Source organism: Mus caroli, unplaced genomic scaffold (genome assembly GCF_978045245.1).
Source record: "Mus caroli unplaced genomic scaffold, Mus_caroli_1 scaffold_16, whole genome shotgun sequence".
NCBI lineage: Eukaryota > Metazoa > Chordata > Mammalia > Rodentia > Muridae > Mus > Mus caroli.
In genome coordinates, this window is record NW_028227271.1 from 81,068,168 (window position 1) to 81,093,678 (window position 25,511).

Consider the following 25,511-nt stretch of genomic DNA (forward strand, 5'->3'; position numbering starts at 1 on the left):
AGAATAAGAACCTGAAAGTGTCCTTATGGGGAATTTGTAAACACAGTCTCCAGTACTACTAATGATTATTTCTTCCATCCATTCTTGATTGCCTTAGACGTTGATCTTCTTAGGTTGTGAACATTGTATAGACAGGATAACATTTATTTAGCTTCAAATATGAACCAAGAACTTGGAAAACTCCTAGAGCCATAGTGTCATGGTCAACACTGGGCCTCTAGAGCCATTTGACAATTTTTAAAACTTTTATAAAAATCTCAGAAACTCAGATTCTCAAAATCTGAGCATAAGTAATCCATTTATATGCACATAGAATAAAAATCTTATACACTTAGATTTGTACGCTTTTAATCATGGGTTAGTTAAGATCTGCAGTCTGTAGACTACTAATTAGAAATTGTTTTCTTTGGAAAGAACTGAAACTAAAAATAAATCTCTAAAATAATTAATTCCCTTTTTTTTCTAGATTTTCTTACTTTCCTTTAAAGAAATAAGAATGGGACTCTGACAGCATTATAAATCTAACACAAATTAAAATAAGGTATACCAAAACTTGTGAATATTTGCTGCATCTTGAGGACCAGACAGGTGTGAGATAGATGTTCAGTGTTAATGAGCCCTACTTTCAGAGGACTATTTTATAGTTCCTAGCACCCACATAGAAGTTCACAACTATTTGTAACTCCATGTGCATGGGACCCAACATCCTTCTGACCACCAAGCACGCCAGACAGTTACATGGTTTACATACTTATGGCACACATATTAAATATAAAATGAAAAGAATTAAATTAAACAATGACATCAAAGAATTATGGATGAACACCACCCTCTTTACATCTAGAGCAGACTACTAGTATCTAGATATGCCACTTATAGGAAGCAGAAGGCAAGGGACCTCATGTTTGCTTAATGGCACGGTTTATAATATTATTTATGAAACTTACTTTGTATAAAACTCTTTGACCAAGGTTCTTAACATTCTAAAATTTGGGTCATATGGCTTCACTATTAATACACAGCTTTTCTCACAACACCAAACTTTAAAAATCCATCTTTATTCATTCATTGTTACAAAATATTACTACACTTCGACCCAGGGAAAATAGTGAAGGAATGTTTGCCCACATTTGGTTTATCTTGATGTTACTTTCAAGCTGTGTATCTAAGAAAATAAAACACAATTTTTTTTTAGCAGATCCCTTTGGTGAAATAAATGTCACATGTCTTAATGCTGCCCACCTAATGGTAAGGTGCAGGTTGTTTGTGTGGACACATGGTTTCATGTTGATAATCATCTAATATAAGTTTAACTACCTCCACGCAGACATAACTGTCCTGGGAGACTTGTTTGCCAAGAATGGCAGATGGATAGATAGGGACCATCTGCAGCCACAAAGGAAGGAAAGAATAATTTCAGGTTGTGTCAGAAATTTAGAAACAGATTTACTACTGTGAATTGGAACATACTAAGGGTTTCTGTTCTAAATACTACCTGATGATACTGAATTGCACCACTATAAAAACTGATAGGAAATATAATTATTCATTTATTCTGTATATTTCAAAATTATTTATTCAATACCAAGTAAATTATTTTTGTATTATAACCACAGAATTATATATATGTGGCAAAATATTATTAGCCTATGCTATAACTTTGATAAGCATGTACAACAACCCATTGTTTATAAATTTAAAACTCTACAAATCCTCAGAGTTTTTTGAATCTATAGAGCATTCTTTCTATGGAGATTAGTATTCCTTAGTTATAATCACATTTCTTTCACCTAAATATAATCCATCAAACACAGCATATTACAAACTGTAAAATGTATTTACCACGCCACATAAATAAGAAAGCAAACTGGAAAAATGTAAAAGGGAAAATTCATTCAGACTATTGATGTATCATGCAAAGCAAATAACAAGAAACATCTAGGAGTTTGTAAACTAAAATTATAGCTTTTTTGTTTGTTTGTTTTGCCTAAACAAATGGAATAACTATGGTCAGGTGTGACTAGTAAAGGCACTGACACTGCATTGTAAAGCCATTGATAATTCATGATAAATTAGAGCTCTAGTGTAACTCTGCTTTATGATGTTAAACACTTATGCTCATAGATTTTTTTTTCTCTGCACACACTGACAGTCATTCCATTTTGATCAACTGTGCTATGCAGTGCTCAAGTTAAAAGAGGAATTATGGACACAGTGTTTCTCCATTCAGTGATAGGAATCTGTATGAAAAGAATGGATTCCAGTCCATGCAATTTGTTCATTATTACTTACAGATTCTGTGTCAGTCGTGTATTTGTTGGTGGTTGGGTGTGATTATTTGAATCGTTCTAGTTTACAAGACTGTAAAGCCGGGATAAGTCTCCTGGGTAGAGTACTGCAAGTCTGCATCATTAGTTTGTATTTACTGTGCAAGGCAGCTGAGCTCATTTTGGTTTTGCATTGAAATATCATAAACATTGGCTAATGCTTTAGGAGAACAATTCCAGGCTTGAGATCAAAACATTCCTCTGTGGGTTTATTTGTTTGTTGGTTGGTTTTTCTTTATGTTTTTTTTTGTCTTGTTTTGTTTTAATATCATTTGCTTAAAGAATTTATTGCAGTTCAAAGTATGTGAGCTTTGTTTATTTATTCAGTTATCTATTGTGATAATGACTCTTGAATTTAGGGTATTGAATATGCAAAGCAAACAGTTTACCACTGAGCTATTTGATATACCTAAAATTAATTAATTAATTAATTATAAATTACCATGTACTGCAAAAAGCATCTTTTCTGATGAGAGATGAGTGAGACACAGATCTACAAGTATAACAGTATATCATCAAGGACCATGTTATTGGTATGTCAATTTAGTAGTATAATTATAGTAGATTTTCCCCTGGTACTCATAATCTCTCTAGTCTCTGGTACTTGGCTTCATTTTCAGAGTCAAATATGTATTCCATCTAATGGAGTGATCCTTAAGTCCAACCAAATAGTGGTTGTTGAATCCAATAAAAGTTGTATTTTGCAGGAAGGACCAGTATGGACCTGTATGGCAGGTATGTAACAGGGTTCATAGCTGGGTAAGAATGATAATAAACTCACTCTCCAGTGACACACATAGCACGTTTCAGCATTGTATTTGGTAGTCAGTAGGGTGAAATTATAGTATCTAGTTAGGCAGCACAGACTTTCTCCATGTTCAGTGACATACTCAAGTGGTATCTTCATCAATATTCATTTGCATACAGAATGTGGATGGTAACCAATCACATCCATTGCCTACAGTGTTTGAAGGATCACTATGCATCCTTTGACCAGTAAGTCAAAAAGATGGTGGCATTCTAGTACTGGAGGTTTACTTGATAGCATATATCTCTAAATGAGACATTGTATACTCTACTATATACCAATTTTAAAAATATTTTATACATGAATATTTAGGAGGCTAATATAGTAATACATTTTCATATGACTTTTTAAAAATAATTTGGTGTTAATTAGCCCTCCCCTTATTCCCTACTTCATCCTCCCCACACTTCCCTTCCCCATTTAAACCTCTACAACTGGATGGTTTGCAAACAATAAGAGACTTTAGGGTATCCTGTCTTAAATGGGATGACATTATCATACAACCCCATCAAGACTGATATATATGCATCAGAGGAGGCAGAAAGAGGATAGCAAGAACCAAGGGTGGTGGATGACTTCCAATGCTGAGCCTGGGGTAGCCTTGATGGGGACAGAGTAACATGGTTTCTGCCCCTGGGAAATAGTCTCAGTGTGAGCTACCTGGAGTGTCAATGGCTGCTGTGGTGTAAGGCTTGTTTGTGTGATAATGTACACATTTTCAGGAACCAGTACTAGCAATGGAGGACTCTTTCCTGAGGAACGTCCTCCTGCTTAATCTTAATGACTCCATGATGAATTAGAAACAGTATGAGACTAGGAGTTGATGGTGTGGGTGTCTCAGCAAAATGGTAAAGGCTGGGACCTTCAGGGCAACCCTTAAGACTGTGGAAAATAATTCTAAATCCATGAGTTTAAAAATGCATAATTTCTCAACTATGTAAAAATATGGATGCGATATGAACTATGAGGGGCTTCATGAATCTAAAGGAGCAAAGGTTGATACCCCCTGAGCCAGTATGTCAGAAAGATAAAAAGAGCAGGGAGATACAAAGGCAGGCAGATTCCTGAGCCTTAGGACACATAGAGTCAGGGCTCAGATGTGGTAGAAACAGTATTTTCAGGGCAGGGTCCCACCCAATTAGTTTATCCTCTGTGCTTAACAAAGATAGGCAGTTCTCTAAATTCTTTTGCAGTGTTAAAAGAAAATGTGTGCTTACTGTCTCCTAAGAATTAAGGGGCTGGGATCTCGGGATGCTGATTCATAAGATAATCAAAAGGATATCTGAAAGAAATGGATGAAGAGATGTGCAAAACAAAATCTGGGATTTTTGTTTGTATTTGATGAGTGAGCAGAACTCAATAGCAGTTCTTCTTCCAAATTTTTCTCTAGAGAGAGTTGATCTCACCAGAGATCTCTGAAGAGTGAAAACAGCTCTTGAAGAATTTTTTTCAAGATAACAGGATTTCTGACTTGGTTGGAAGATCCAGTAATTTCTTATAGAAGCTTTTCTGACTTTGGTCAGAAAATGCATGAGCTATCCAGATGGCTATTACAGTTATTACTAGCAGAGAAAGCTGTCTCAACCAGATAATTTTTTTCTTTAGAACAACAAGAAAAAACTGTCTAACGCAGAGCAGAATACACACACACACACACACACGCACACGCACACACACACGCACACACATATACACACAGAGAGAGAGAGAGAGAGAGAGAGAGAGAAAGAGAGAGAGAGAGAGAGAGAGAGAGAGAGAGAGAGAGAGAGAGAGAGAGAGAGAGAGAGAGCAGTCTCAGCAGACCCTAAGTCACCATCTTGGATGCATGAATTGAATTCAAGTTGTTCTCACAGCGACCCGACACCCCTCTCTCAGAACCTCTCTCCAAGCTGAGGAGGTCCTGGGAGTTCCAAGAAGCATGTCTCCCAGACACGACACAACTAAATTACACATGAACTCAGAGAGTCAATGAGAACTTACATAATACCTGCACAAATTCAAGCCTGACAGATCCAACCTTGGAGACAAAGAAATGGGCACAATGTCTTCTTACCTCTAACTAGGAATCTATTTATAATTGATACCTGCTACAAGAAGGAAAGGAATTCAGTTTTTCTCAATAAATTGTCACTGAGTAGTCCTCCAGGGAAGGTATCAAGAATAGTTAGCCAACTTAAAACTTAAAAGTCCATCTTTTTGTGTGCTTCTTTTAGCTTCTGTTTTGTTTATTTTTTAACTTATTGTCTGTTTTGTTTTATTTTTATGAAGTTAATGTGTAAATGAGAAATATTGGTAGAATTTTTCAAATTTTGTAGCTCTTAGTTCCTTTTATATCTTCCATATTTCTTAATAAACAAATTCATTTATAAATTTTCTCTTTATAAATTTTCATGGTACTAATATTTGCTTTGTAACTCTTGGTTGTTATTAACTAATCTTCTCTGATAATCTTCAAATTTTACATGAATATTAATTTATCTAATTTTATTATTATTATCAATTTGGTTTTGGTCATTAATATATTTAAAAGTTGAATATTCTGGGACATACTTAGCATACCAGTTTGTAAACAGTGTTTTGTGCCCTGAGATTGTATGGATATTTTGAATATGTTATGTACTCATAGTTAATTGGCGGCTTTAAGATTCAATTTCCTTTCTGTTCGTAATTTTAGTTTTGAACTTACCAAGATGAGCATGCTAATTCCTATAGAACCTTGTGCTTCCATTACCACATATGTAACCTAAACTACTATGTTTCAAATATCTCTGGTTCAGTAGGAAAAGAAGTCTTCTGACATTTGGAAAAAATGATGAAATACTTGTTTTGTTGGCTTTTAGTAGCCAGCTTCTCATAATCTGCTCATGCGACAATTTTCACCTACAAGTATTAATTCCATAAAGTACGCCTATTTTCTTTATAATTTTTTAGTATTACTTATTTTACTTCCTTTACGTTGATTATTCTTATAGAAAATACAATCAATTTGCTGCCTCTAATTCATGTTCTTTTATATTTATCTTGTTGTCAGTTAAATAATTGATGAGCATTCCCCTCCCCACCCAATTTCTGTATTAGGAGGATATTATTCGTACATTTTAGAGTGAACATCTTTATCAGTCTTGTCTCCCTCCCCTGCCTCTGATGGCAGTTCTCTTCAGTGTTTGTGGAAGGCCAAATGTTTCATCCCACACATAGTTGTCCTAAAGTAATACATTTCAGAGTGTACCTCCATTTTAAATCACTGTTTGTGTTACTGTTTGTATCCAAGTGTGAGTACAGAAATGAATTTGATGTCACACAAAGATGGAATTCAGAGGACAAACTTGGGGTTGGCTCTCATATATTGCTTGAATGTAAAATTACTCTTATTCTCAGGGCTGCACATATTTCTGTGTTATATAAATTCTTTATACTTGAAAGGTAAGGTTATGAGATATAAATAAACTGAGATCAAAACAATTTTACAATAGATGAATATTATTACCATACACCCATGTTTTGACAATACTGCATATCTACACAGTTTTCTGCACAAGAAACCATATTCTCTAACTCATATTCATATTTCTTGAGTCTGAAATAATTCTTAGTACATGGAAAGTGATGAATGGTCCGTCCATGCATCTCAAATATACTTATGTCTAATATGTTACTTCATTGACACATGCAGAATTTCATATTGTTTCTGAAATATGAATTGTCAACAGCTAACCTGTACCCTATGTGTTTAACATAAATAGTTCACTTAATCTTGACTTATAATTAATTGTTCAATTGTTCTTCTCATACCACTGAGGATAAGAAGTCATAAAAATTGAGAAATGACTTAGTGGAAGCAGCTACAAATGAACAGAATGTGTTTTTGATCCAGCTGTGTACTCTCCCTTTTAATGTTGAAGTTATATTGTTCGAAACCTAAGAGCAGATAGCTTGGCATAAAGTAATTGAAAGAATACAAAGAATTAGACTTTCTGTGCATATATTGTCCTCAGCAATAAAATTACTCATTCACCATCTTTTTAACTATTTGTTATTAAATGTAAAATGAGCCAATAAGCTCTTATTTCTAAGTATAAGATATCTAAGTTATTTTGTAACATCTTTAATTAAAATAATTATTCAGCTATGAAACTAACAATATTTAGACAAATTTCTTTATCTTCTAGGTTTCTGCAAGAAGTACTTACCCAGGACAATTTTCTTTTCCTAGGGCAGTTGGATTTCTCTTACTACTCTTTAGATAATGCTCAATACTGTAATTTAATACCTCATTATCAATGAGTTAAGTGTGATTTTCATGGAAGATTTTACTCTCTTAATTTTATCTCATTATTCTAAGTAATTGTCTTTACAAATCATTGCTCTTTCTCACATATAATACAGCACTTTTGCTCCTTAATATAAATCCATTATATATTAACGTAGATAGTTGCAATCTATCACATCAGACTTGTTCTATCTAACGGTACATATTTAGAACATTTAAATAGTTTCTCATTAATTACTTGTACTGTCCCTTCAAACACCCTTGTGTGTTTCTCCTTTCAAACTATATTACCTTGAAGACTATATGGATACTGAAACTATTATCCAGCCAAGGTATATTGGCCAAATTTTCATGGAGTACAACGTGGAAGGATTGTAGATTCTAGTCTTCTAGGCAATAGGAAAGGTATTCCTTTATATAATCTATGTGTTGTACCTTCACTTGGATTTGTATTTCACAGTCAGTTGATAATGATTCAATAAAATTCCCATTTCCGTACATCAAAATTTAATTTTAATTCTGGAAAACAGACAATCCAAAGTAGTATATAATATCACAATAGCATCATTGCTTATAATTATCTTCAAAGTTTACATTTTAAATTATGATATGTGAACATAAGGAAAAGTAAGATTAAATTAACTAGTTCCTCTCTGACTGAACTTCCTTGCTTGGCATGCTTTGCAGTCATCTTTTTTAGGTTTTCCCAGGGTGGTGGATCTTCTGTGGGGATTAGAATTCTTGCATAAGCTCACTTGTATAGATTTCTATAACAAATTAATTGGGTTATAATTCCAATATCAATAGTAATTAGAATAACATGTTTTATTTTTGTCTCTCAAACATGATAACAAATGAAAATGTATTTAATCTCAAATAATCATTAGTTTATTAGACACAATTTTATCCATGTATATGAATATTTGTATATATACATGTATACTATGTATATAATATCCATATACATGAATATATACATTTATGCACACATATATCGATACATATATACTAATTGTATGAATATATTTCTTTTTTCTTTTCTTTTTTTATTTTTTACAGAGAAATATGTTCTTTTATTTCTTATTATTTCCCCCTCCTTCTTTTTTTATTTTTATTTTTTTATTAGATATTTTCTTTAATACATTTCAAATGCTATCCTGGGAGTTCCCTATATACTTCCCCCACCCTGCTCCCCTACCCACCCCTACTCCCACTTCTTGACCCTGGCATTCCTCTGTACTGGGGCATATAAAGTTTGCAAGACCAAGGGGCCTCTTACCAATGATGGCCGACTAGACCATCTTCTGCTACATATTCAGCTAGAGACACTAGCTCTTTGGGTACTGGTTAGTTCATATTGTTGCTCCACCTATAGGGCTGCAGACTCCTTCAGCTCCTTGGGTACGTTCTCTAGCTCCTCCATTGGGGGGCCCTGTGTTCCATCCTATAGGTGACTGTGAGCATCCTCTTCTGTATTTGCTGGACTGTCATAGTCTCACACAAGACATAGCAGCCTTATTTATAATAGGCAGAAGCTGGAAAGAACCCAGATGTCCCTCAACAGAGGAATGGATACAGAAAATGTGATACATTTACACAATAGAGTACTACTAAGCTATTAAAAACAATGAATTTATGGAATTCTTGGGCAAATAGATGTATCTGGAGGATATCATCCTTAGTGAGGTAACCCAATTACAAATGAAGTCACTTTATATGCACTCACTGACAAGTGGATATTAGCCCAGAAACTTAGAATACACAAGATACAATTTGCAAAACACAAGAAAATCAAGAAGAAGGAAGACCAAAGTGTGGATACTTAATTCTTTCTTAGAATAGGGAACAAAACATCCATGGAAGGAGTTACAGAGACAAAGTTTGGAGCTAAGACGAAAGGATGGACCATCCAGAGACTACCCCACCTGGGGATCCATTCCATAATCAGCCACCAAACCCAGATATTATTGCATATTCCAGCAAGTCTTTGCTGAAAGGACCCTGATATAAATATATTTCTATGTAAGACAAAGGTAAAAAAATTATCAGTATTCATGAATCAATATAACTCAGCTAATCACAATGTTTCATTAGATCACCAGTTTCCAATACTGTAGGATATTATGTTAAGCATTATTATATATATTTAAAATAATAATAAACAATTAGTAGTTCTGATTTATTCATTATTTCAGGATCATAGTCATGCCTAATGTTAACCATCAAGAACAGAGTTTGACCAATACCTTTCCTCTTTCAAACACGATAGAAATAGAGTAATCCAGTTGATCAAACTGAAGTTTGGACTCTTCTCTACATTTATTGTAGAAAAGCAAAATAAATTCACAGATACTAGAATTGTCTAAGAGTAGAATAACAAACAATTGTTCCTAATGAAGGGTGTATTAGAATCACAATGTGAAAATCATCATTATTTTTGTGTTTGTATACACATTCAAAGATAGCTATTCTGTCTTATTTGTTTTTCTTTGTGGTCCAACAGACATTAAAATCCATAGAAAAGTAATTAAGAATAGCATATCCTTTAATCTTTTACTCAAAGCAAAAGAATAACCATAAAAGTCTCAATAAATGTAATATTTAAAAGAACATATGTATGTTATTTGACATGGTGCTAATATGATTAAAGTAAAAAAATATCATATAATTCTGTTAAATTGACTATAGTGTCTCTGTGGGCACTGCATGCATGTAGTACACAGAGTTCTTATGTGAATGTAATATATAAGATACATAAAATAATAATAAATATTTTAAATGACTATATTTTAAAAGAAATTATGCTGAGTTTTTCACTAATTGCAACCCATAGACCTTTTCTCCTAAAGATCACAAGCTGTCACCAATGATATCAATTCCCCTCCACAACTTGACAGTAATGTACTATTATTGCTGAATAGATCACTAAGGCAATTGAACACAAAGAAGTCAAACTGGTTCCTAAGAAGAATCTTTATCGCAACTGAAAAGCATCCATGGTGCTGGAGTTCATTACAACAGAGGAGAAAGTTATTATCAATATCAGTTAGCTACACACCCTATGACTTAGAGCAGCATCATGTGTGTAAAATATACTAGTGAGAAATTGGCATAAATATTATGGGCTAACGAACCACTTTAAAAAAGAATTGATTTGAGGTTCACTCCATTAGATGGATCCTATGAGACACTATCAATCTGATAAACAAACCAAAAACAAACCGAAGAGACTAGATAGGGAAAACTTACTTGATTATTCTTTTAAAGGAACATAGCAATAAAATTATTACCTTTTAAATATTGCTTTACTCATAGTTCAGATCATTATTTGCTCCCTGCTAGAGAAGACTCTCATTGTGGTAGGCAAGAATTAACCAAAAGCCCCCAACTGTATAATCAACAGAGAATGAGAAACATTTGAGTACTCAGTCCTACTTAGATGCCTTGAGCATGCCCTGCCTGAAGACTCTGGGAACTTGGCAGAAGAGGAGATGGGAAGAATGTAAAAGCCAGAGGGTGTAAATTACTCCTAGGAAACACTGCCTTTCTAGGACTTATTTGCAGATATACTCAGAGAGCCAGAGACAGCATATTCAAAACATTATAGTCAAGACGCGCAAGATCTAAGCACATACAATGAATGAGTAGTGGACAGAATAGGTCAATGCTAATTAGGAGTCTATGTGAAATCTATACCTGTGGAGAAAAGAATAATCGATTGTTCTCCAGTGGAGTGTCAGTAAGTGTATGAACCACAGACAAGGGCAGGCTTATATTCAGAAGTAATTGGGCACCACACATTGTGCTCCTTATTTTGGTGTGACTTTTGCTTTTGTCAGATTTGGTACCATTTGTTGTTTTATTGTTTTTCTTTCTTTCTTTCTTTGTTTTGCTTATCATTTTGAAAGTGACAAAGAATATGAAGTTGGAAGATAAGGAAATTAAGAAAGCCCTAAGTAGAAGATGTTAAGAGTTTAGGAAGAATATAATCAAAATATACTGTATGAGTTTATATTTCTGAAGCCAGTATATGCAACACAGAAAAAGCTATATACAATAACAAGAAAAAATAAGCCTACTTTGATCCAGATGATGGAACAATTATTAATCAAGGTTAAGGGTGGAGAAGCTTCCATAGGAAGGAGTGATCAAGCTAGGTTGAGGTGCATTTACAACAAAATTTTGGCTGTCTGTTTTGTGCAAAGACTGAATTGAAGTTGTCTGTTATTTACAGGATAAATTGAATGAAATGCCATGTGTTACTTTTAAAAATAAATAAAATCAAGATGTTATGTCCTGAGTTAATAAATAATGAGGTAAGAAATATAAAGCTATGTACTTGTAAAAAGAAAAGTAGTTGATAGAAGAATTACAATAGCAACTAAACCTGGAATCTAAGTTAGAAAGGCAGCTTCTGGAGAAATGACTCAGTTATGCAGACCAGTTGTTCCTGTAGCAGATCTAGACTTGCTGCCCAGAATTCACATGGTTCTCCCTAACCATACTTAGCTCTATTTCCGAGGGATCTTATGCCTTTTTCTCACCTCCACAGGCACTAGACATGCAAACACATTCAAGCAAAATCCTCATACACATACCATAAATAAATCAAACCACAACAATACCTGAAAAACTTCTCCACAGGGACGTTTGTATAAAGTGACATCAATAAGAGGTCTGACAGCCTCCTACATAGAACCCACCCTCAAGCTTCAGATGGTTTTTGTCAGAGAAATGAACGAAGCTTCCAATTCTTCCTTATCTTTCTCACCTTTCCACCTAGTCAGGCTCCATTAAACTATGAGTGAAACTTATCAAAAGGTATTTACAAGGTTCCATGCAATGCGTCAGTGATTTCAACTTGGCAATTTCCTGATGAAGCGATGATACGGACCGGGATGAGCCAGTGTGCCTGCTGCTGATTTATAGAGCAGCACTGATTTTGATCTCTGAGGAGATTAGCTTTTCTGCTTTGCTGACTAAGGTGAGCTGCTTTAGAGATTAAGTAAGAAACAGGTTTTCAAGGATTGTTTCATCTGTATCTTGCCACCTGAACCAGTATCTTATGAAGTTTAAAACACACTGGAGAACAGAGTTCACTTTTAAATTGCAATTACTTATAAAACACACAGCAATACATTAACTGAGAAATTGATAGTAATTTGACGATATAAAATAATGCATAAGTGCTAACATTAATTCAACTCTGATGAATATAAACCTAGGAAAGCAAGCCCAAGTTGAAGACAATTAGAAATAATTATCAAGGTGATTTTCTTTAAATTGTCACTAATATTTTGCCAGTTCAATTATTTTTATAAAAATCCATTGTATGCATAGAAAACACAATGTAGTCAATCAAATATGCAAACATGATCTTTAATTTAGTTATTTTGGAAGATTAACTATGGTCATGTAGGTGATAAGAGCTCATTATCCTCAATGATATAAAAGCACTTTTACATAATTTACCTTATTGACATTTACCTTATTGATACTGATTGATTTTATATCATTTACCTTATTGGTAAAGAAGCTCTAGCTACCACAGCTTTAGTTCTGAAAATCTAATTGTGGTGGATTGAATATCATGGCACCCTTGGGCTCAAGGTTTGAATGTTTGATTCATGGGAGCTGACACTGTTAGGAGATGTGGCCTTGTTGGAGTACATGTGGCAGTATTGGAGAAAGAATCAATATCGAGGCAAGCTCTGAGATATGATAAATGCTCAAGCTATGCACAATGTGGAACACACTCTCTCAAGATATAGAACTCTGCTCCTTCCCCAGTACCATGTTTGTCTAGACCTTGTTTCTCAACATGACAATAATTGGGAATAAGTCTCTGACACTTTAAGTCAGGCCCGATTAAATGTTATCCTTTATAAGAGTTTCCTTTGTCATGGTGTCTCTTCATAGAAATGAAACCGTCACTCAGACACTAACATTATGTTAAATTTTAGAAAGTCAATAATGCTCAGTACTGGGACGAACTGAATACCAGCATCCTATAGCTAGAGTGCCATAAATATATATGTAAATATTAGTTATTCCCTCTTGTTCTTTGTTTGTCTTAAGAGTATGCACACTATCATAAACCATTATTTTTCTACTATTGATTCTTTTCTTTCAAGATAATCCATCTAATGATTTTTTTGTTGTTTTTTTTTGGGGGGGGTTGTTGTTTTTTTGTTTTTTTTTTGAGATAGGGTTTCTCTGTATAGCCCTGGCTGCCATGGAACTCACTCTGTAGACCAGGCTGGCCTCAAACTCAGAAATCCACCTGCCTCTGCCTCCCAAGTGCTGGGATTAAAGGTATGTGCCACCATTGCCTGGCCAAACGCATCTCTTAAAATCAATAATTCTCTTGATTTATCACTTCCATTTTCATTCTCCTTTTAAATTATAGTATCCTATCATGTTAATATTCAAGTTACATACATTTCTCACAGAGGATCTGAAAATTCAAATGCAAATAAAAATTAAAATTTAATTCCATTTCTCAAAATAAAAGCACTAAAAATGATTGGTCAACTTAGAGAAAAGTTTGGGGGAAAGGTTATGACTCTAGTAGGAAAGAGCATAGTGAAATAAAGAATCAAGTTTTATAATAGGGGATTGAAAGGTTGATGATGGATTATCTGCATGCAGAGAGGAGATCATGCCATACATAAGGAGAACTGTGGGGCAATTGGAACCATGTCACCAGACAAAAACTGGGATGGTAGAATAGATTCAGAAACCCAGTATTCTCATATCTGAGACCTGGAGGCATTTCATCTGCTCCTGACTTCATTTCTGTCCTGCAAGAAGTGATCACAACCATGGGGCGATCATGACCACTAGTCATATAATACAGAATTCTCCATGCCAATGAGGTATCTATATTGGCTGACCATGAGGATTGAGCCAATGTGATTCCGTTCCTGGACATTCCTCCCTGCAAAATGTATTTAATCTCTAGTCTACCCTGAGTAAGTTGTATGTACCCATTTTCCACAATGAATAATAAATTGTTTGGACAAGCAAGGATAGTCTCTCTCATCAAGAACCACGGTGAGGGGAAGTCTTCATCACATAGAGCCTCACTGCCTAAGTCTCCAGCAGAAGGTCACTCCATGCTCCTGGACACAGACACACACCCCTCAGCTGAGCTGGAGTTCCAGCCTGCTTTCCACCATGCTCCATGAGGGTCAAAGCTGCAACTGCACTCCTGTGAGTTAGGGAACCTGCTGAGCCGGGTTCATCACCAGTCTGCAGTGGGCCCCTCCATTCTTTGGCCTCAGCCAGCCTTGTTTTTCACCCGGGCTGGGGCCCCATATTAGGCTATGTTTGTAACCTAACATCTCCCATTCTGTCCATCCAAGCAGAGTTTGCACACCCCAGCAATGTGGCAGAACGTGGAGCCACAAAGAATCAGTAATTTAAAAGGGTACCACAAGGGAAAGATGGTCTTCTATGGAGTCTTTTATACATAAATAGAAGAAAATATATAATACTAAAAACATTTTCTTTTAGTGACCACAAACATATACATATAAACATACAAATACACACACACACACACACACACACATATATATATATATATATATATATATATATATATGCAAAATTTTATTCATGGAAATATTGGTGACTGATGTGAATCAGCATAATTGTTGTTTGTTTACCTTTTTTAAGGAAAGGATTCCTTCTCTGGTGTCCTTGTCAGTGGAGATGGAGAATACTCCAATCCCGTCTCCATTAGTGATGGAGTAGGTCATGTCTGCATTTGATCCTGTGTCTGCATCATTTGCTTTGATTTTCCCAACAGCTGAACCAACTTGAGCAGACTCAGGAACATATAGTTGATAGTGTTCTGGAAAATATTTCATATTAAAGTCATAATCAATAATGTTCATAGCATACATATCTCATGAGAAATAATAAGTATCTTATTGGCACTATCAAATGAACAAAACACATGAAACGCAAGAAGAAGGAAGACCAAAGTGTGGATACTTCCTTCCTTTTTAGAATGGGGAACAAAATACCCATGGAAGGAATTGCAGAGACAAAGTTCGGAGCAGAACCTGAAGAAATGACTATTCAGAGACTGCCCCACTTGGGGTTTCACCCCATAAACAACCACCAAACCCAGACACTAGGCAGATGCCAACAAGAGCCTCCTGACAGGAGCCTGGTATAACTGTCTCCTGCGAGGCTCTGCCAGTGCCTGGCAAATACAGAAGTGAACATAATATATAATGAGATATCTGTAAATGTTCTTTTAGGTTAGTGTAAATGTTTCAATATATATATAAATATTATAATATATGTAAAATAATAGACTTGTTAAAAACTGTTATTTACATATTATCGTATCTACATATCATCCTTATCTACATATTATTACTTTTACTAAAACAAAAGGACAATAGTAGAAAATTTCATTTATAGTGAATAAAATTTAATCAGTCAGGCATAATTAATCCCAGCTTACTTTTTTCTTCACATTAATGTGATGTTCAAATATATATTAATGTGTGTGAGTGTCTGCATATGCATGCTTGAAATTAAAGAAGGAACAGGAGAAAAGCCATACCAGAAAATATAGATTAGCATTTTGTGAATAATTTATTTAATGGAATATGTAAGAAAGAACACAGAATAATAGTGAATATATTTAAATATTTATCAAATAGTTCAAATTATATCTGTAAAAAGTTTGGTAGTTCTTCATAATAATCACATGAAAAATTGTGTTTTCAAAACTAAGTCATGTCAGTGGACCAGCTGAAGGATGAAAATCTGTACTCCAACTGATAGGCAGTTGTTGTGTAATGGGTTCAGTGTTCAAAATAAACTAATACCAAAGGTACCATAATTCAGGATTTGGATACAAAAATAAATAGAATTTTTTAATGATACTGAATATTGAGGTAGTCTTCCTTTAATTATTTATTAATATATTTTAAATGAATATTCTTTTAACTAGTTATTAAAATTAAAAGCACATTTATTAATGTATTTCATTACAACATTCAAAGTTACAGTATAAATACTAGGACTCTTAAATTTAAATGTAATTAAATAAATCATTTACCCAATATTATAGCAATAATATTAAGCAGATAATATGTGAAAAGTTTTGAACTAGAACTTTATATTTATTGTGGTACAAAAGACAAAAGCAAAACAAAACAAAGCAATGGATACCACAAATTCTCCCTCAAATGTGGCCTAACTTAAAATCTCCATATCTATATGTTCAGCTTGGAGTTCCTGTAGAGAACAAATATCTAGAAATGACTATGAAGGTACTAACTAAAGGAAGGGGGAATGTTAAGATGTAGGCAATTTTCAAGTGAAAGTGGTGGGGGCCATCCAGGTTTAGTAAAGTTAGAAAAGGAGAAGATGCTGACATAAGATAGGCAAAGTAGTGGAGAAGAGAGTAAACCACATTGAGGATGCTCTAAAAATGGAAAAGTAATACCTTATAACTAAACAACAAACAATTTATTAAAGAATGGAGATAATCTCCATGGCTGACCAAAAGGTTCATCTAGAAGCCATTGGTTAATAAACAAAATACATCTTGCCAAGTGTGGGGTACCTTCTTATGACTTTTGAGCTAAGGAAGCCATAGATGTTGCCCAAACAGCTCAGATTCTTGTTATTTCTATTGGTTGCTCACCAGAACATTGGCATTGGGACTCTCTACATTAAGTCACAACATATTGGTAGAATCATACAGAGGAAATTTGAATTAAGCAGGTGACTGTCCAGTTTTGTGTAGCTACATAATATCATGCATTTTACTGCTGAATAAAATGGTATCAATTATATCACCTGATTTGAATACCACTATGAAGAATATCAACCAGCCATATAAGATGAGTCCATTGTGAAATTGTCATGTTCCTGAGTTACTGACTGTTCCCCAAATCTGAGGCTCCAAAGGATAGCACCCACACCAAGTACTGTAAATCTACTCAAAAGCCCACAGTGGGGAGGAGGCTAGGATGGAGGAGCTGAATTCTGTTTATTCAAATTGACATATTGTCTGAGAACATTCTAAATGTATAAACACAGCCATAGTCAATGCTACTCTCAGGTTTAGTCAGAAAAACCTCTCTTGTAGTGAAATGTGCTGGCTGAAAAAAGCTTGGGGTTGTGCTTGTGTCATTGTGAGAATGTTTAAGTTAAGTTTTGAGCCCTAAATAAGACAGTATACTGTCCCCTACTAAACGCAGTGAATATTATGGAAGATGGGGTTGAAAAAAACGAGTACTCAGAATACAGAAAATAAATTTGAAAATATCATCCTCAGGGCTGCATACAGCCACTTCAATCATTAGTCACAGACTTCTAGCAAATTCTAACACTGGTAAGGGTTTAAATAAGAATGGTCTATCAATAATCAGAAACAGATGCATAAAGATTTCATGGAACTCTACGCATAATACAGAAACTATTTCCTACTGATAGATTCATGAAAGGGAACCATTGCTTTCACTTGTGTGCACCTACTGGTGGTAATATACATGGAGCCAATGGATAAATCCAATTATTAACTATAAACAATACCCAATATTATACTAAATGAGAAAACAAATATCAGGAAGGAGATAAAGATGTCCAATTTATTCAGTCTCATTAAATATTGAAAATACATAAGACAATCAGAAAAGAGAAAATATTAAACAAAGAATGAAGAAGTTCAAGTGCCCTGATTGGGTGGAGCCATGTTCTTATGTGTAAATAATCTAACAATTCCACCAGAAAATTTTTATAGTAGATTAACAATTGCAGTCTTGTACACCACAATAAACAATTCAAGGAAAGTTTAAGGAAGATATTTAATACACATCACTGTTTTTTATTTCTATTATTGTATAGTTTATTTATTTACATTTCCTGCTTGCCCCTCTGGAAACCCACTATCTCATCTCCCATCTCCCTGCTTCTATGAGGGTGCTCCCCCTCCCACCAATCCCCCTCCTGCCTCCCCACCCTGGAATTCCCCTACAGTGGGGCATTGAGCCTTCACAGGACCAAGGGCCTCCTCTCCCATTGATGCCCAACAAGGCCATCCTCTGCTACATATGTAGCAGGAACCATGGGTTCCTCCATGTGTACTTTTTGGTTGGTGGTTTAGTCCCTGGGAGCTCTGGGGGATCTGATTGGTTGATATTGTTGTTCATCCTATGGGGTTGAAACCCCTTTAGCTTCTTAACCTTGGAGTAAACGTATCCTATATACCACAGATACTTGAAGACATTAAAGAAAGAAAAAGAGTAAGACTCTAGTTGATAAAAATACCCTCTGTGCTCATGGATAGGCAGAACAAATATTGTAGAAATGGCTCTCTTACTAAAAGCAGGCTATTTATGTAACTCAGTCTCTGTTACATTTACAATATCATTCCTCATAGAAACAGTAAAAGATAAGTAAAATCAATATGGATATACAGAAGACAAAAGTGAAAGTAATCTGTCACAAACTTGATGATGCTGAAGGTATCATTCCCCTTTCAGGTTAATTAAGATCTATAATACCAGACAGACCATAACACCAGGACAAAATTATTCAAGAAGAGAATGAATGCAGCAGATGATCCAGATACAAACCAATAGAGCTATCTCAGCTTTGATGCAGTTGACAAAATTGCATGTTAGAGAAAAAGACAACATCCTCAACAAACAGTGCTGAACAAACCATGCATCCATATGTAGAAGAGTAAAAATAGATCCCCATTTCTCACTCTGTCTAAAAAATAACTCTCAATTCTAAGTGAATAAAAGCCCTTAACATAAACCTGAACTCTGAGAGAGTGAGCGGCTGACATATGGAGCACACTTGAAGAAGCCTGAACAGGGAAAGTCTTTCTGTAAAGGATGCCAACAGCTCAGAAAAGAAGTGAGAACTCACAAATAATAATAGGTAAAATTAAAAGTTTCTGTGTAGCAATAAGAACAAACTGCGGGGACAAAAAAAATTGAGAAAAAGGGCATACAGTGACCCATCCAACTTGGAATCTCAAGGGGAGGCTCCAAGACCTGACACTATTACTGATGTTATGGTGTACTCACAGACAGGAGCCAAGTATGGCAGCCCTCCAAGAGGCCCAGCAAGCAGCTGAAAGAGTCAGGTGCAGATACTTACACCCAACCAATGGATAGAAGCCAGGGATCTCTGAAGCTGAATTAAGGAAAGGCTGGAAGAAGCTGAGGAGGAGGGCGACCCTATAGAAAGACCAGCAGTCTCAATTAACCTGGATCCCCAAGATCTCTCAGAAACTAAGCCATCAATCGGGCAACATACACGAGCTGATATGAGGCTCCAACATATATACAGCAGAAATCTGCCTGGTCTGGCCTCAGTGAGAGAAGATGCACCTAACCTTTGAGAGACTTGAGGCCACAGAGAGTGGAGAGGTCTGGCAGTAAGGGGTAAAAGTGTAGGTTGGCAGGGCATCCTCTTGTAGACAATCGGGAGGAAGAATGGGATAAGGAACTGTGGAAGGGTGGACTGGGAAGTTATTAATGACTGCATTGTAAAAACCATAAACAGAGTAAAACAAAAAAATTAAAAAATAAAACCACCACCATTACCACCAGCACCACCAACAAAAATAATATTGAGTATATATGTAGTCTACAGAACTGTAGAAAACACTTTCTAATGATCCACTGGGGAAGAATGAAAATTTAGACTACATGAAGTACTCAGACTGACTATAGATTTCAGCTCTGTAAATCCATCAATCAATTGAGCAATCCAATCAGTAAAAATTGTAATACAAATCTCGGAATGTAAATGTCCAAAACAAATAACACAATATATAGATGGGATAATGACGAACTATTTAACTTAAAAGGAAGTATATACTGGCAATTTGAGAAATTTGTTTTTAAATTATCTATTTATGTATGTATTATAATATAATTACACCATTTCCCTTCCCTTTCTTCCCTCTAAATCTTTCCAGGTACCCCTGCATCTTTTCTTTCAAGCTTATAGCCTATTTTATCTTTATTTTTTACATACATATATGTGTGTGTATAAATATATATTACTAAATATGCAAATACACCTAGCTTGTTATGCATAATGTTGCTTCTATCTCTCTTTTTAGGAATGAACATTTGGTATTTGAAAACTAATTGTGGTTTTTATACCTGGGGAAGACAACTATTTCTTCCTTCATCTTTCCTTAAAAGAAAAACAGTTCTCAAAGGAAGAAATAGTGGCTCAGAAATATCTAGAAAAAAAAATCATCCTAGCAATTAGGGTAATGTAAGTAAAAACATGTTGACACTTCATTTAATACTACTCATATCTTTGCAAAGATCAACAAAGCAACCAACATCAGATGCTGGAGACATGGAAGGAAATGGAGCCCTTATTCTCTTCAGGTGTTATGGCAAACTGATACAGAAACGCTATACATCAGTGTGCAGAATTCTGAGAAAGCTAAAATTAAGTATGTCTACGATATGGCCCAGCTACACTACTCCCTGACATACACCCCAAGGACTTGAAGTATTACTTTATAGAAATGTTCAAAGAGAATCTAACTAAATGAACTTTGAAGTTTTTAATATTGCTCTGCACTGCTTACATTATTATCTATGTTATAATTCAGAATTATAAATGTATCAATGCAGAATTTTAAAAATGTATGTTAATGTAGAAAAGAGTTAAAAATAATTTTTAATAAATTCTGAGTTGTACACATAATGTCTGTCATTTCTGTATTATAATTATTTTTTTACAAATTTTTTTATTATAATTAACTTTGTATAAAACAGAATCACGGGATGGTGAGATGGCTCAGTAGGTAAGAGCACCCAAGTGCTCTTCCAAAGGTACTGAGTTCAAATCCCAGCAACCACATGGTGGCTCACAACCATCCATAAGGAGATCTGACTCCCTCTTCTGGGGTGTCTGAAGACAGCTACAGTGTACTTACATATAATAAATAAATAAATCTTTAAAAAAAACAGAATCACAAAAACTAAATAACATGCATAGTTCTGGACTACTTTACAATGTTGTATGAACCTAGGATTATTGTGCTCAATGCTCCAAAACTGTTTGTATATTTATCTCATTTCTTTACTTATGTCTTGAACTGCACTTATGACCTCAGCTGAAGATCATGAATTCCACTTACAGAAATAAATTCTATGAATGGATTTATAAGGACAAGCATGAATTCCAAATAAAAGTTAATTCCTTTGTGCTGAAATTAAGACAAAATACATGCCCCCATCTGCTCTTACTTAAATTTATTTCCAAGATATTCTCATTCCTAAGCCCTATGCTTTCCTCTTTCAAATATACAGAAATACCTTTAAAGCTAATTAAGGTATTTTTAAAGTTTTATACTAACTTTTCTAACATCCATGTGTGAGAATAAATCCTACCATACCAATTCCAATTTGCCATACCAATTCTATTAGAGATTATAAGAACTTTGCTCATTTCCTTTACATAAACGCCTGTAACTGCTGCTGGTGGTTGCAATTACCCAGGGTGTCTACAGTGAGAAGCGAGTGTATTACATACTTAAGACTTGAATGGTATAAAAATCGGAAATGTTTGTCAAAAGAGCAGGATCAGAAGCTCACATTTCCAATAGAAAGAATATAAATTTGATCACTTTGAGCTATACACTTACGAAAGTAGGTGAACAGTAACACCTCTAAGGTAACCAAGCAAATGCTCTGTTAAGAAAAAAAAATCACTGAAATTCATAAGCATTTTTTGGTGTTTTTAATTTAATTCTACCTTCAAATTAATTGTTTTAAATAATCATATCTTCTGAGCAGAGAAATTTTGTTGTATAACACAAATTACAAATTTACTCTATGAATACAAAGTTGAAATGCCTTTAGCTAATTTGGTAATGATAAAAAAAAAAAAAAACAAAACCCTATTTCTACAAACAAGTGAGTTAGGAAGTAACTCCTGATTTTCCAGAACTTAAAGAATTATAAGAATGTACTCAGGAGTTGTGAGTCAAAACCTAATATGTATGTATAAGTACATGTGTGTGTGTGTGTGTGTGTGTGATGTATGTAATAAACAAAACAGAATCTAAAAAAACTTCACATACAAGACAAATCAGGAAAATGCACAAATATTTTATTTCCCCCAAAAGAAAGCTCTGAGACATTAGCAAAGAAATAAAAAACAAACACACAAAACAAACAGACAAACAAACAAAAAACCCCAAACCCCTAAACCTGTCTCTAATTCCTTCTATGACATAAGCATTGTCCTATGGTCAACATCAAAATATGTGGATCTGGAATTGGATCTGACAGGAAAGCCTCTTTCTTCCAGTTTAATTTTCATGGTTCCATGAAATACTATGCAGCCTGCCAAGTGAAGGAGGCAATCTCATCCATACTCAGCTAAGTTGCTGTTAGTGTTGGTATTTTGACTATCCTATAAAACACGAATGTTCTTTAGATATTTTTTGATTTACTTGGTTCAGGTCAATGGGAAAAACTCCATATGCAGCAGTTAAGGCCATGCAAAATATATTTCTTTAATAATAAATATTTAACACCTTAATCCACTGACTGCAGAATAGATACTACATTTTTGGCATTGAAGTGGCATTATTCTCATGTTACTCTGTTAGATTGCTAAACTATCAGGTTCATTTAAATTAAGAAGCAATACTATAAAAAGTGTCTTTTTGTATTCCTAAGCTGCATTCTTCAGCAATGGGTAAACATTCTGGAAAATATGTTGTAAATAGGTTCACCGTGATGCTTCATTAGCAGACAATGGACAGGAGGTTTAGTTTAGTGTGACAGATCTTGGGATGTCTAGGGAATGAAGTTTGGATGCAAATGAGCACTGGTGTCCATCCAGTGTCCTATCTGCATTAATCATAAAAAAGTGAGTCAATCTATCCTTTTAAACACTGAAACCATGCATGTCCATTTACATATTTACTAAATTGAAGAATGCATAGTTTTGTTTTTGGTTTTGTTTTAAATAAAAGGCAGATCTTCTGTATTGACAATTTGTTGTTCAGAATATTATCTTTCATTGCTCATCTTATGTTGTTTATTTTAATTTTATGTTAATGTGAATGTGTGTGTGTGTGTGTGTGTGTGTGTGTGTGTGTGTGTGTGGTCAGAGTACAGATGCCTACAGGGGTTAGAACAGGATATCAGATGTTTGGAGCTAGATTACATACAGAGGGTTATAAGTCTTAGACCTGAATCCAGGACCTCTGGGAGAGGAGTGTCACTTCAACTCTTAGTATTTCTATAGCCACCATATAAGATCTGTTCTACTTTCCTCATGAACACTCATTGCCTTACCTTGAATTTTTAGTTTATACATTAGATATATACTTTTAAGCCTCAGGAAATGAACACAGTTAGCTCTGATGCTTTCCTCTGCAACTTCCTCATCAACTTCTCTTAGACTACCATGCTCTGCTCCTTTCTAGGCACTGGCTTAAAGGGACAGTGAGCATGACTATGCTGCTTATCCACATCATTAAGATTTTCTGCATATCAGCAATGTGCCTCCCTCACTTTCTTAATTTTCTTGGAATAATTTTTAATTTCCTCTGTGATCTTTGAATTCACAAGGTAACCACTTGGTGCTGGAGGACCCCGACTTCCATTGAATCTCAGAGTTTATCAAGCCATACTAACTGAATGTATTTGCTCATTTTTAACTCAAAATGAGTGTCAATGAATCTGTGTTCTGGAGAATTCAGAAGCAATCATAGTAATATTAATTGGATCAACTTCAGTGTTGTCTGCAAGGAACCACAAAGGCCCAAGGAGAGGGAGATATATGATGGAGTGGCCAGTCTGCAAGCACTCACAACAGGTAGTGTTTACTAGGTAAGTGTGTCATTTTGTGTGGACATGATTCATGATAATCCAAAACAATTATAACTGTAACATCAGGATCTGTGGTCACAGACCTCATTGGCAGATATTGTGATACTTAAACTGTAAAATAGTACATTATATTCCAACTGCAATGGAATTAAGAGAATATAATGAGTCATCCTTATAAAAGAAGATCAAACTAAACTAAACATCCTTGAGGGTATTAAACTTTCTTCAAATTGGAAAAAAAATATAAAGATATATCACAAAGGCAAGGGATTCAAAGTATAACAACTGGATCCCTAAAATGGAGTAACTGTAAAGTAAAACAATAATTTTTACTAATGTATTAATTTAGCTATGGATAAATCTTAGGCCTTCTGCAATAGGATGCATGGCAGCTTATATGGGATTTTAAGGATATATATATATGTATATGTATATATATATATCCTTAAATATACATATATATATATATATATACATATATATATATATGTAGCAGTTTTTAAAAGTCTTATTTCACAATTTGAATATCAATGATAGAGAAATCCATTTGCTAAATGGTATCACATTAGCACATTATTTTTCTTTTAATGTCTTCAAATGCTGCCAGAATTTTAGCACTGTAGCCAAACCAACCTCATTATTCCCCATTTTTGTTTCTGAATGGGTCATAATTTCATGCACCATATGCAATCTTTTCTCATGATTTCTTTGACTTTACTGTGAACTGGTAATATTTTCTAAAGCACCCTTCAGAAAGAGAAACTTGGTGGGTAATGAAAAGGTATTTAGTTCACTAGCCCTTGACCACTTTTCTATAACCATCCTGTCCCAAGTCAGTGATAACCTTAATTGATTTTATTTTTTTCAAGAACTAGAAAAAGGAAAATGGTTCATCACAATGACTTTCAAATTAGAAGTATTAGGAAAAGGTTATAAATCAAGGGTGATCATTACATTTAAATAAAAAGGTGGAGATCTTTATCTTAAACCAAGTATCTGTATTATAAAGTATGAATGCAGTTGAGTATTTCACTGCTGGAATGTGTGCTTTGTTAATGTGGCACATAAGTTCACTGCAGTATTCAAAGAGCATAAAAGTAGATTCTTATAGAGAATACAACTAACATAAAATATCCAGTTTAAAGAATACTGAATGGAAACAATCAATCTGCTAAACAGAGGGCAATAGACCAACCATGCACATGCGACAGATATGGTATTGTAATGATTGG

General features: G+C 34.6%; 1 protein-coding gene across 3 annotated transcripts in view; it reads right to left on the reverse strand.

Annotated features, from left to right (window-relative positions):
• The window catches only part of Cdh18 (cadherin 18), a 917,427-nt gene that overhangs the window by 72,327 nt on the left and 819,589 nt on the right, over window positions 1-25,511 (reverse strand). For all 3 annotated transcript variants that reach the window (XM_029470124.2, XM_085831363.1, XM_021183199.3), the window contains one exon: window positions 15,079-15,266. In XM_029470124.2, the coding sequence (XP_029325984.1) occupies window positions 15,079-15,266 (188 nt within the window). The remainder of the gene's footprint in view (window positions 1-15,078; window positions 15,267-25,511) is intronic.